The 12,383-nt window shown below is 57.8% G+C and overlaps 1 protein-coding gene and 1 long non-coding RNA gene across 2 annotated transcripts in view; one reads left to right on the top strand and one right to left on the bottom strand.

Annotated features, from left to right (window-relative positions):
* LOC138987218 (uncharacterized) overlaps positions 1 to 1,967 on the bottom strand; it is a 25,710-nt gene extending 23,743 nt beyond the window's left edge. Inside the window, exon 1 of the long non-coding RNA XR_011463644.1 lies at positions 8 to 1,967. This is a non-coding gene — a long non-coding RNA (uncharacterized lncRNA). The remainder of the gene's footprint in view (positions 1 to 7) is intronic.
* ALX3 (ALX homeobox 3) overlaps positions 1 to 9,422 on the top strand; it is a 9,839-nt gene extending 417 nt beyond the window's left edge. The window contains 3 exon segments of the mRNA XM_070367526.1: positions 4,988 to 5,304; positions 8,093 to 8,221; positions 8,598 to 9,422. Of these exon segments, the coding sequence (XP_070223627.1) occupies positions 4,988 to 5,304; positions 8,093 to 8,221; positions 8,598 to 8,906 (755 nt within the window). The 3' untranslated portion in view covers positions 8,907 to 9,422.
* The last annotated feature ends 2,961 nt before the right edge of the window (positions 9,423 to 12,383 follow it).

The following is a 12,383-nucleotide window of genomic DNA, read 5'->3' on the forward strand; positions in this document are numbered from 1 at the left end:
TTTCTACCTCTCTCGCCCCTCCGCACGGCTCTCTCTGAAGCCGGACCGGAGCTGGTCCTCACTGGGCGAAAGCTAGCGCCGTGCGGGGAGGCAGAGCCACGCGTGCCTCTGGCGGCGGGAAAGGGAGGCCGGAGGTCCAGGGAGACTGGAGTGGCGACGGCCCCGGGCCCCGTTGGGCCGGAAGACGGCCGGAACCGGGAAGCAGAGATCGTGCCTTGCCGGAGTTGGGCGGGAACTGACACCGAGGCCCAGGAGCCAGGCTTAACTCTTGGCCCCAGTGAGGGGAGAGAACCGCGGCTTTTGTGGTCGGCCCCGATCTACAGTGGCCAAGCCGGACTCAGCTGAGGGAGGTTGCGGCCTGGCCTCCCCCGGGAGAGGCGCTGCTGTTTGCGCCTTAAGGCGCTCGGTACAGTGGCCACGGTTGGTGAGGCAGTCCCGGGCCATTCTCAGTGCAGAATAACTGTGTTCTTATTTCCCAGACTAACCTGGCCTCTCCGTCGTATGCACGACGATGGCCGCCCTTCTAGCAGTCTTGGCTACCTCGCGCTGGATGATCACCGCGGGGCCGTCGGGAGTGGGCCTAAGTCCTGGGCGCCTCCGGCTGCTCCTGGGCTGATACCCTGGGCGCTAACGCCAGTTGGACCGTGCGGTCTCCAAAGAGCGCGCCTGAGGGGGCCTGAACCCAACCCCGCGGCTGCCACTGCACCGGCTGACCTGTGGAAGTGTCGGTGCCCGCGCCCACCTCATCTTTGCTGCCACATCCCGAAGCTTAGGCCCGGAGCTGAATCCTTAGAGATCGCCTCCCAACTCGCCTCCGCCCCGCTGGCGCCTCGCGGGCCTCTGCGGAGTGGCCAGGCGGCTCCAGCCTTCGCCCAGTCGGGGCTGTGAGAACGTGTAAGGGAGGGCAGGGAGGTGTGTGGGGGTCAGTGGAGGAAATGAGCGAATCCGCGGAGCTTCGTGTCTGTGCCCTTTGAAAGAGGCTCTCCTGATAAAAACCACAGTTGGGACTTAATGAGAAGCAGTTGGCCTGGCTCCTCTGATCCCAGCCAGACGGCGGCGGCCGCGCAGCGCCGTGAGCACCGCCCGGGACACAGGTACCTGGCCTGGCTCGACGCGCCGCGTTCGGATGACGCACCCTGCGGCTCAGCTTCCCTGCTGGGCACGATGGATCACGGACGGACAGCCGGGATTGCGACCGACCCTGGCGCCGAGCTAAGTGCTGAGAGCGCTGGAGCAGAAAGAGCGGCGAGGAGGACTCTAGCGACCGCGACGGGGTCAACAACGAAATGCGTGGGGAAAAAAAAAAACAGAAGTGTAAACAACCAAAAAGAGGGAAGAGGAAATTCGACAAAACAACAGTGGAGAGAGGAAAGAAAGAAAGGTAAAAGGCGATCAGCGAACTGGGCAAAACGGAAAGAAATAAATGAAGAACGAACGAATAAAAAGCGGAGGAGGATCGAAGGAAGAGGGTAAATGGAGAAGAGGGGAACGGACGAAAAGAGAAGCAGCAGACAATATGAAGAAAAAGAGGCATCCTAAAAGTGCAGAAAATAGCAAAATGGGCACAAGTAGGAGAAGGAAACTAACCATGCGGGTTGAGCAGAGGATAGACCAAACGAAATGGAGGCGCGGCGGATGCGAGCCGAAACTGGGTAGAGCCCCGGGACGCCAGTGGCCTCCCCAGTGCCCTAGCCTGAACTCGGCTGGTGGGCGGGTGGCTTGCGTCCCTGCTATAGAGACGGGCTGCTAAGGACAGACGGCCCGGGGGACGCGGGCCGTGCAGTCTGCTTGGTGGGAAATGTTGGTCAAAAGGGGGAACCCGCCTAATTTCTCGGCTTTTAAAATAACAAGCTCAAAGCGTTTCCAGTTTAGACCATGAGCGCGCAGCTGTGCCCCCTCTTTTGCGCGATCCCGGCAAGGCCCTTAGTTGAGCGCTCTAAAGCCGGCGCACCGCGCTCCTCTCCAGCCCGTGGCCGCCGTTTGCGGAGAGCGCGCAGCTCCGGTCTGGACCGCGGTAGTGTCGGGGCAGTGCCAGCAGCCTTCGCGCCCTCAGCGCGTGGCTGCTCAGCGGGCCAGAGAAGTGCCTAGCCTTCCCCCCCACCCCCGCCCCCCTCCACCACTCTGTTTTGCCGGGGGCCTTCCAGTCTGTCCTCTAGTTTGGCTTCTTGATCTCAAAATGCGCTCGCCGCTGCGGAAGCCCTGAGCCGGCTAACCCTGCTGGCCGCGCTTCCTGGGCCGGCCTCGGACTTAAGAGTACCCAGTCGTCAGCCCCGCTGAGACTAGGGCAAGGTTGGAAACCTCTCAGGAGAGCCCCAAGGCCCCACTGGGTGTTTCCAAACGGCGTGTAGGTCTACACCGACTTCGGATCTTCAGCCGAGCTGGGGAACCCCAGGCTTCAGAGACCTCTGCGGGTGTCTTGCGCAGGGGCACGCGGGGAATAAGCTTTCTGGCGAAAGCTGAAAGCCTGAAAGCCGGCTAGCTGGTCCTGCGGCATCGTGGACGCCATCCATGGGGGACAGTGCGGCTCCCTATAGGCAGCCCGAGTTGTGCGGCTTCCAAGCTGCCATGGCTTCCAGTCAGTCGCTAGTAGGACCCGGGATGGGGGAGTGCACTGGAGAGAAGGAAGTGAGGAACAGAGCTCTGCTGATGCTCTTCCTGACTCTTGTCGTTCAGGCCGACAGACTGGTTGTGCAGGCCACCTGGCACCTCAGTGCTGGGCTCCAGGCTTCCAGTCTCCAACAGGAGCACTACCCCCTTAATCTCCCAGTGGCCCCAATAGGTACAAGTGACTCCTGTACAGAGCCCGTGAACACTTTGAATGTACTCCGGGCTTACAGTGCATCGTTCCCATGACAAGCTCAGATTCAGACTACCGGCCTCTGTTCCCTCTCTGCCGTTCCTTGACCATTGCCCTCCATTTAGCCCATCACCTCTTTTGTCTTCTGGGCCTTGCTTCTCAGGAGGCTGCTTGGTGTTCTGTGACGCAAACCCCTGTCCACAGAGGGAATTCTCTGGCCTCACGCTGGAGTCCTCTGGGCAGATGGAGGTTTCAGGGCAATGGCACTGAGGAGGGGAGAAGTTCTGTGGTCCTCTGGGAGGGCTGCAGAACGGGCAGTCCCAGGAGGCCAGCAGAGGCCAGCCAGCTTGGCTCTTTTGGGGGGTAGCTATTCCAAGAAGGCTTGCTGCATTTTCATCCCTGGTAGGTGGGTGGCTTAAGGTCAAGAAGGCAAGTCCTGGAGCCCCAGGTCTGATCCCTTCCAATCTGGGCATATCCTGTCGAGACAGACACTGAGGGCCCGGTGAGAGCTGAGCAAGACCTGGAGCTTTGGGGAGCCCTCTGCAGGGACATCAGAGCTCCTCTGACCCCCATCCCTGAGCCACCCTCACCCTTTTCTGCCTGGAGTCCAGCCATCCCTCCCTCTGAATCTGAGATACCAAAACCCCTCCCTCTCCAGCCTGCAGTGTGTATGGTGCCCCTCCCAGTCTCCCTGGTCTTCCTGACCACTTAACATTATCTGGTTCAAACTACCATTGAGTCGTCCTTCTTTAGGTCCTACCTGGTGGAACTAGCACTATAAGCAAATGTATTGCCCAGGAATAGAAGTCAAGGACTGAAGCAATTTCCCCACCTGTGCTCCACCTGAAACATGAAAGAAGTGTCTGGGCTGTCACTATGGCCTAGCCCAAGGGCAGGCCCTACCTGACTCTCCCCAGCCTCCAGGACATTCATGAAGCATAGCTTTTTTCACAGCCTGGGGAGTCCTGGGAGGTCACTCACCACCTTCCAGCTATGGGGGGCAGGGGCAGGGGTGAACCTCACCCAACTTGTCCTCCACAAGGACACAGGGACTCATCAGATCCAGAGCTCCAGAACCCATCTCTTTGATCCTATCTCTCAGTCTTTTCTCTCCTGCCCCTCCCCACTTTAGTGAGCCAACACCAAGTCCTGGGAAAGAAACCGCCTCTTGGTGCCAGCTTCCTAGGCTTCCTGGGGGCCAAGCCCCCACTGGAGATGGGCCTGGCGCCAGCCAGGGAAGGGGCTGTGTGAATCAGCTGGGCGTCTCTGTGGCGTCGCTGCTGATATCCCAGAGGACTGTTGAGAAGAGATTTCATGGCGACGCTGCTGGGGGTCCTTGCCAGAGGGAGAGGGCGGGGTGATCAGGGTGACCTATTTTTCACCATGCCCTGTCGTGGTGGAGCTCCACCAAGCTTTCCAAATGAGGATGAGCACGTCAGAGTGGGGCTGCTTGTTAATCATGGGCAGTGGGGGAGTCAGAGACTCCCAGGGAGTGGGGATGGACGGTGGCGAGAATGCTGGGCTCTGAGGCTGTGCTGTTCCCCACTGTTCCCCACCTCTCCTTCTCCGAGTATAGCCTGTCACCTGTCTCTTGCTGTCTAATGCTGGGGCTTCAGTGCTTGCCCAAACATCAATGAAGAATCTGACAATCCCTCTTGAAGCTTCTTTGCCCTTTCTACACCAGGACATGAAGATTTGACATTGTCCTGAGACTGGGGTTTCAGAGAATAAGGCATCCTTGTCCTTGTCTGGTCCTGGAGCAGAGACCTGGGCATGAGGGTACAGGAGCCAAGGCCTGCAGTCAGGGCTAAGGAGGCAGGAGCAGGGGGCATCCCTACCCTCTCCTCCCACTCCTGGGCTTGGTCCTGCTGTGGCATCAATCCTGGCACCTCCACACTCTGTGGGATGCGCCACCACAGAGCACTTCCCCGAAATGAACCCTCCTCCGGCCCCAGCAGATCCGCCCAGACCACAGAGCACATGGTTCCCCAGGGCCCCCTCCCCAGCTGTAGGCTCAGCAGGCAGGCCTCCGAATGCCAGGCTCCCTTGAAGGGTGGCTGCTGGGAGGACGGAGGAAAAAGGAAGGGGGAGGCGGGGACTGAAGCGTCAACGTTCTTCCCCCTCCCTCCATTCCACCCACAAAACCCCCTGGTTCGGTTTCCATCCTCCTTTTTGTGTTTTCCATTGCAGCTGAGGAGAAGGCCTCCAAAGCTGCCAGCTTCCCCCAGCTGCCCCTGGACTGCCGAGGGGGCCCCCGAGACGGGACCTCTAATTTGCCAGGCTCCCCAGGCCCCTGCCTGGCCAGCCTGCGTGTCCCTCTGTCCCCGGGACTCCCTGACTCCATGGAGCTGGCCAAGAATAAGAGCAAGAAGCGCCGGAACCGCACAACCTTCAGCACGTTCCAGCTGGAGGAACTGGAGAAAGTCTTCCAGAAAACCCACTACCCTGATGTATATGCCCGGGAACAGCTGGCTCTGCGCACGGACCTGACCGAGGCCCGAGTACAGGTGAGGGCACCTTGGCCACAGGGCTCCCTGGCTGCCTTGACCACCCAGACCGTGAGCCAGGCCATACGGGGGCCAGGAGAGGTGGATGCTGGCACCACAGCGTTGCCCTTCCCTTGCCCCTGTCAGCCCTCCCGGGCTCCCCTCCACGCCCAGCTCAGCTGCAGCCACAGGCTTGCAGTCCAAGTTGAGGCTCCTGTATGGGATGAGGGTGACAGCCTCCTGGAGTCAGAAGACCTGTGTGGGTGTCCTAACTTTGCCACTTACTAGCTGACCAGGTGACTTGGGGCATGTCACAGTTTTGGTTTCCCAATTTAGGAAAGGAGAATGATAGTACTACCACATGAGGATATCTTGGAGGATCACAGGTGTGACAGCATTTTAGATGTGAAATGCTAAACACGTCTCAGGGCCGCTCCCAGGGTAGCTGCCCAGAATGGGGAGGGTCCCTGCCAGGGGTCTCAGGATCATTGGTGCTTAAAGCCAGCCTGAGCCAGTGACCTCAGTGTTGCCAATTCCCAGACCGTGGCTGGGAGAGCCTGGCGGGAAGCCCCTGCCCACAACAACAAACTCTTCCCAACAGAAATCAGGCCCTGGGGCTGGATGGAGCTGTCGCCAGCTTCACTTGGGTGGAGCCCAGCCTGTGTGGATGGGGCGGGAGGACAGAGGGATGCTGGGAAAGAGAGAAAGGAAGGGAATCCATGTCCAAGGCTTGCTGGGAGTGAGAAAGAACACGAAGGTGGCGAGCAGGAGGTGGGGACAGAAAAGGGGGCTTCCATACGAGTCTGGCCCAAGAGGAAGATGGTCATTGCTGCCTTGCTCTGAACCTGCTTGAGACACAGCAGGCTCCCTGATGCCAAGCTGGAGGCCCCAGGAGAAGGGTTGGGTTTGGGCTTCTTGGGAAAGGTGAGGAGGTGACCTCTAGGCAAAGGAGAGTCCCTGTCCCAGTGGACCCAGGGCAGAGCTCATGCTTATCACAGCCTGGGTGGGGGCCCCTCCAGAGGCTCTAAGGGAATATGGGAACCAGCAGTCAGTCTATAAAGAGGCCAGCTGCAGCCTAGCAGAGAATGCCCTTCAGTTGAATTCAACATAGGACTCTACTCTGCTGGGTCTTCCTGCTTCCATGTTCCTACCAGGTAGCCCCCAAAGCAGACTGAGAACTGTTCCCCAGGGCTCCTCAGGGCATGGGACCATCAGGGTAAGAGGCCCAGCTTTCGAGATAATTCCAGATCACATAAGCTGTGGAAGTCCAAATGTCACATTTCCAGACAGCCCAGCAAGCCTCAGTGGGGATTGTGGCGGGGGTATGCTCGAATAGCTACCCCCATGGAACTGCTTTGGGGAGGCAGTACACACTTTCCTCACTGCCCTTCTAGGCCTTTTCAACCCTAAAGGGGTGGAGGGATGGCCCAGACCTAGTCCAGAAGCTTCCATGATGCCTGAGGCCCAAGACCAGGGATGCTTGACAGGAGCATTGACACCACCCATAGACCCCACCTCGGTGGGAGGAGTAAGGGGACCACCCATGGGACAGTGCAGGGGGCAGGTTCAGAGCTCAGGGGAGAGCGGGTGGTGACGGAAGAATTACAAGAAAAGTGATCAGCAAATCCAGGCTCCTCCATCTGTCTGCAGAGGTTGTTGTTGCTCAGTTGCTCAGTCGTGTCCAACTCTTTGCAACCCCATGGACTGCAGGGGAGGGAGAGCAAATTAAGGATCAAGGAGGAACCGGTAGTGGGCCCTCCCTAGCCTTGACCCAGGCCTGCTCTGGGATCTGCAACCCTGGGTTAAGGGCCAGGAGTACGCCCAACTTCTTAACTATCGGGCCTTCCCTTCTGTGTGAGAGGGGGTGGGCAGTGAGGGACTCAGATAGGGTTGCTTATACACACATGCAGCTCCTTTTGTTGTGGCTCCCAGCCGAATCCCTGGAAAGCAGGACAATGTGTTTGGTTTGGTTTTGATAGTACCGATATCTAGCCTAGAGCTTGACACGTGCACCGGCACACACAGGACATAACCAGGTGACAAATCCAGCCCAGCTACGTGGGCAGCACACAGATGTGCCCCCCTCACCCCCAGTAATGAGTGGGGAAGAGTTTCCAAGACCGATGGTGGCAGTAGGATGCGATGAGTATCGTGAGAGCTCTGCTGGGTTTTTCAGGAAGTCCAGTAGAGGGTGCCCAGCTCACATGTATGTGTGGGGGGACGGGTAGCGCAAGCTGGAAAAACCTAGGCAAAGGCAGGAGGAGCAAGACAGCAGTGTTTGAGACGGCAGCTGGGGTGAGAGGCTGCTAGGAAGAACTGAGTGTTGTTGCCCGACAGGAGATGAGGCTGTAGGGAGGGGCAGGGGTCAGTGCCAAGGGACCGTGTTAAGGAGCTGGGCTTTAGGCTGTGGCCTTCAGGTTACCTTACTGCATTTCTCAGGTGCGGACATTGGGGAAGAGATAAGACTAGAAGCCCAACACGCGTACTTGCCCCGGGGCTCTGAGGCCACAGACCCCAACACTACCCTTACCAGACACAGCCAGACTGGAGAACCAGTATGACTCAGCCTGCGGGGTAGGGGAGGGCCCACAGGGCCAGTAAACCCTCTCTGGGCTTGGGCTTCTTTTAGGCCCCATCCCAGGCCCTGAGAATGACATGAATTTATAAGTTCCTGCAATTCAGAGTCACCAGCCTGGAGCCAGCTCCCCACCACCCACAGGAGGATACAGCCATCAACTCTTTACCCAGTGGGCTCCATGCCTCGTGGCTGCTTTGTCACCTCCTCAACCTTCTCCCAACCTGTCCCCAGGTCTGGTTTCAGAACCGCAGAGCCAAGTGGCGGAAGCGTGAGCGTTATGGGAAGATCCAGGAGGGGCGGAACCCCTTCACATCTGCCTATGACATCTCCATGCTGCCCCGAACCGACAGCCATCCCCAGGTGAGACCCTTCCCCACCCAGACTCAGGGCCTGGCAGTTCTGTGGGAAAGCCAGCCAGAGTGTAAGCTGTGGCCCCAGGGAGAGCAGGAGCAGCCTTAGGGCTCCATGTGACTGTGGGTGAATCACTTCTTTCTCTGCAAGATGGGCTTTGACCAGTCTCATGGATGTATGTAGAGCAGTTGGAAAGCTCAGTTGAGAAGTAACGGCAGGGGCCTTCTGAGATGTCACTGTGAGAGTTGGGGGGTAGGTTCTAGACCTGGGCCAAGAGGAAGCTCTCTCCAAAGCTTATGGAGCCCTAAGGCCAAGAGAAGAGTCTCTAGGTGAGGGAGGCCCCTGGGCCTTCTGATTCATGGGCTTGCTTCTTCTCTCTTTTCAGCTACAGAACTCCCTGTGGCCCAGTTCAGGGTCTGGGAGCCCCGGGGGTCCTTGCCTTGTGAGTCCAGAGGGCGTCCCCTCCCCATGCATGTCTCCATACTCCCACCCTCATGGGAATGTGGCTGGCTTCATGGGGGTGCCAACCTCTCCTGGAGCCCACCCTGGCATCTACTCCATCCATGGCTTCTCCCCCGCCCTAGGGGGCCACAGCTTTGAGCCTTCTCCGGATGGCGACTATAAGTCTCCAAGCCTCATCTCACTCAGGGTGAAGCCCAAGGAGCCGCCCAGCCTGCTGAACTGGACCACATGATCTGTCTCGTGGACACGCAGACTTGAGCTGCCCAACCCTGTTTCTGCTCCCAGCTGCTCCTACCCCACTGCGGCCTGGATGCCAGAGGGGGCGCACCTCTGCCTCCAAGCCCAGAAGTTTCCTGGAGGCCCCGGCAGAGCAGCTGGGACCCTCAGGCTTCCGCAGGGAACGAGCTACAGAATCTTTCCAGTTAGAATAAGGCAAGGCTGCCCAGGAGAAAGGGGGCTTCAAAGCAGGTAGGACTCTTCCTACCACACACTGGGTCCCCTCCCCCAAACTCTGGGCAGGAGGGAAAAAGATACTGCCCTGCTTCCTTCAGACTTCCTTCAAACTGTCAATCCTCCAGCTGAAACAACTGGCCCCTCATTCAGGGAATGCAGGAAAATGGGAGGATGAAACAGGTTGAACTAGGCGTTCCTGCCACTTAGAGGAAACCAGAGTCTTGTACAACCGCGCAGATGGCCTGCCACCACAGGGGGTGTGCACCCAGTGTCTGGTGCCGACAAAGGCCTGGAAACTGGAGGTCAGCGTAGAAGGCGCCCCTTCTCCCCTGCTCCTCTCCTCGTGGCCTGTGCCCCCTCCTGCAACATGCTGTGGAGTCCTCTTCCCCTTCCAAGGGGCAGAAGTTCTACCAGAAGTTCTACCAGTATTTGAATTCTCTTCCATGAGATCAGGCCAGAGAAATGCTGTGGAGATCATAGGTTCCCTTGGTTTACTCATTGGATGTTGGTAAGAATAAAACAGATTTCCCCAGACTCAGCCCTTGAGATTCCAAACCCCACTTTTGTAAAGATACTTTTGTAAAAAAAAAAAAAAATGTGCTGCCCAGCATAATAATAAAGGTGGCAGTATTTTTTATACCAGGTGATTGTGTATGCTCAGGGTTTGGCACTTGGTTGCTCTAGGGCTGGTCTGTGCCTGGGGTCCAGGCAGGGATCCTAGAGGGTAGGGGAAGATGAACCTGCAGCCAGCCCTCAAGGCCCATGCATGTCATGTCACCTGCCCAGGGTCCCTGTGGCTTTAGCTGGTACAGGAAAGCAAGGGGAAAAGCCTGGCTCTAGGGTTGCTGGGCTCATCTGGAAGGGAAAACTAGGGCTCCGAAGGGGAGTGAGAGAGCTGAAACAGCTTGTGGGTGAACTGACACTGGAGGGGAGATGGAAGTCTGGGGAGCCCACTGAGGGTTCTGAGCTTCCCTGAGCAGGGACCCCAGAGTAGTGGGGGTGGGGCCATTCCCTGCTCCCAGATGCCCCAGGAGCATGTCTGAGCTGTAGGGCAGAGACGAAAGCCAGGACCCTTTCTTGTGGTTTCAGAGTATTACCCATTCTATCCTTCATCCCCGCTTTCTGCCTTATCTTCCTGGAAGGCAGGAAAAAAGCAGGCCCGGCCCTCCCACCCTCCCAGTAAACACAACCACATTGCTCAGAGCAGCTTGGCCTCAGCTAGCAGCCCAGCTACCCCCATCCTGGGCCTCCTCCAGGCGCGGAGAAACCCAAGCACACAAAGACTCCAGTGGCCAGCACTGTGCTTCTTCCCGAGGAGGGCGCAGATCCATCGGATGGATGGATCTGCCTAGTCAGTGACAAGGCTCCACCACCCCCCGCCCCTGAGGACCCCAGTGTCTTCCTTCTCTTCCCTGAGGGTCTGGCTTCTGAGGTCCAGGTGTCCTGAGCCCATGTCCATCAGGAAGGGAAGAGCCTGGGCAGTAGGGAGAAGCAGTCCCAGCCACCACTGATGAGCAGCACCACCTTCCCCAGCTGGTCAAAGATGAACTGGGAAGCAAACCCACCCTGCTACTTCCAGGGTTAAGAGCACTGCACTATACGCTTCTTCATCTAAGGAGTAGCCAGCAAGATTTTGGACTGTCTCACAGAAGATGATGCAAAGAGAAAGATTAGTTCTACAGAGACTGAGTGCCCACTTGAGCCACGTCTTATGCTGGCTGCCAGACATAAAGCGGTGGTCAAGAAAAACCACAACCCCCTCTCTCTCACAGCTCAGAAAGAGGGAAGAGGAAGGAATCTGTGAGAGCAAAGGAAACAGAAGTGGGAAAGAGACAGAAAGTGAAGAACACAAAGTCGAGTCGGAGATCAACGCAGCAAGGGCGGGAGAGGCGGGCAGGGCTGCAGCGGGCCCTGTGCGGGAGGGAGGCCCTGGTGGGGGAGGGCACAGGGAGGCCGGAGACCAGCTGCTGGCCCCCATCCAGGGGCATCTGCCCACAGCTCATATTTTTCTGTCTAGTGACAGCCAAATGAAGAGAAAGCTAACTTTACAACCGCCCACTTCACACATAATGAATATGAATGGGCATCCCAGAGCCTGTTCCCTGGGATTATCTGTGAGTTGACGGGTTCTCCCACTGACTGGGCCATCCCAGCCGGCCTGTCCCCTGGCTGGGACTCGGGCAGCCCTTCCACCTGCTTCCCATTAGCTGTCCTCCCATCCTCCCCCTCCACACCCTAGGCGTCTCACCCCAAGACACAGCCCCCAGGTCTCTAGACGCCCCTGCCCCCAGTCTCACTCCAGAGGCAGCCTTACTCCTCAGCCTAGTCAAGGCCAGGTTGGGGGCTCTAATTCACCCTTTTAGAAAAGGAAAAGGGAAGTGGACCCACTTGGAATCTTGAGAGGAGCTAGGCTTGGTCTCCCTTTGCTAAGGCTCCTCTCCGCTCCTGTGGGTCCCACCTAGAGAAGCCCTAAATCTTGATCCTGCCAGGGGCTCAGACACCAGACCCAGAGAGGAGAGCCCTAGCTAGCATGCCCTTCAGTCTCAGCTTCCAGTCTCAATCCAGCATCAGGAAATGCTTCTTATTACAGCCATTCAATCTTTAGCCCCAGGCACTCCCAATCCTTTACACATCAGCCTGAATTATAACCCCAATGCACAGACCCTCTGCAGCCCCAGACAGGAATGGAGCCCAGCATCCTCAGGAACTGGGCATTTCCTGTATCCAGCAGGGGGAGAACAGCCTCGGCACTGGCTCATCCCTGCTGTGAGCACAAAGCATGTGCTCCAGGAGCCCTTATTCCTGATGCTGGAGCCCCCTGCCTTCCCCTCAACAACTGAAGGCTCCCCTCGCCTTGCCCCTTCCCCAGTAGGAGGGCACTGGCTGGGAGGAATGGGCCCTGTGAGGCCCTCCAGATGTCTGTCTCTACCACATTACTGCTTCCACTTGCTTTTCTGGCCAGCTCTCCATCGACTGTGAGCTTCTCAAGGAAAGTAACAGTGTGGTGTCTTGTTCACCTGGACACCCAGGACACCCAGAATGGGCTCAGCCCACACCTGGCTTCAAATGGCCAATCTGCCCAGAGCACTGTCTGTGGCCATGGTTAAGGCCCTTCCCCTCCCGGACCAGCAGATGTAGGATTCACCTGCCCAAGCTTTACTGGCCCATGCAGCTTTGATAGTCTTTGTTCATTCTGCATAGATATAAACATATTTACAGACCTTTGCAAACCGAGAGAGAAAATGGCACCTTTGTT

This window comes from Bos mutus, chromosome 3, assembly GCF_027580195.1.
Source record: "Bos mutus isolate GX-2022 chromosome 3, NWIPB_WYAK_1.1, whole genome shotgun sequence".
NCBI lineage: Eukaryota > Metazoa > Chordata > Mammalia > Artiodactyla > Bovidae > Bos > Bos mutus.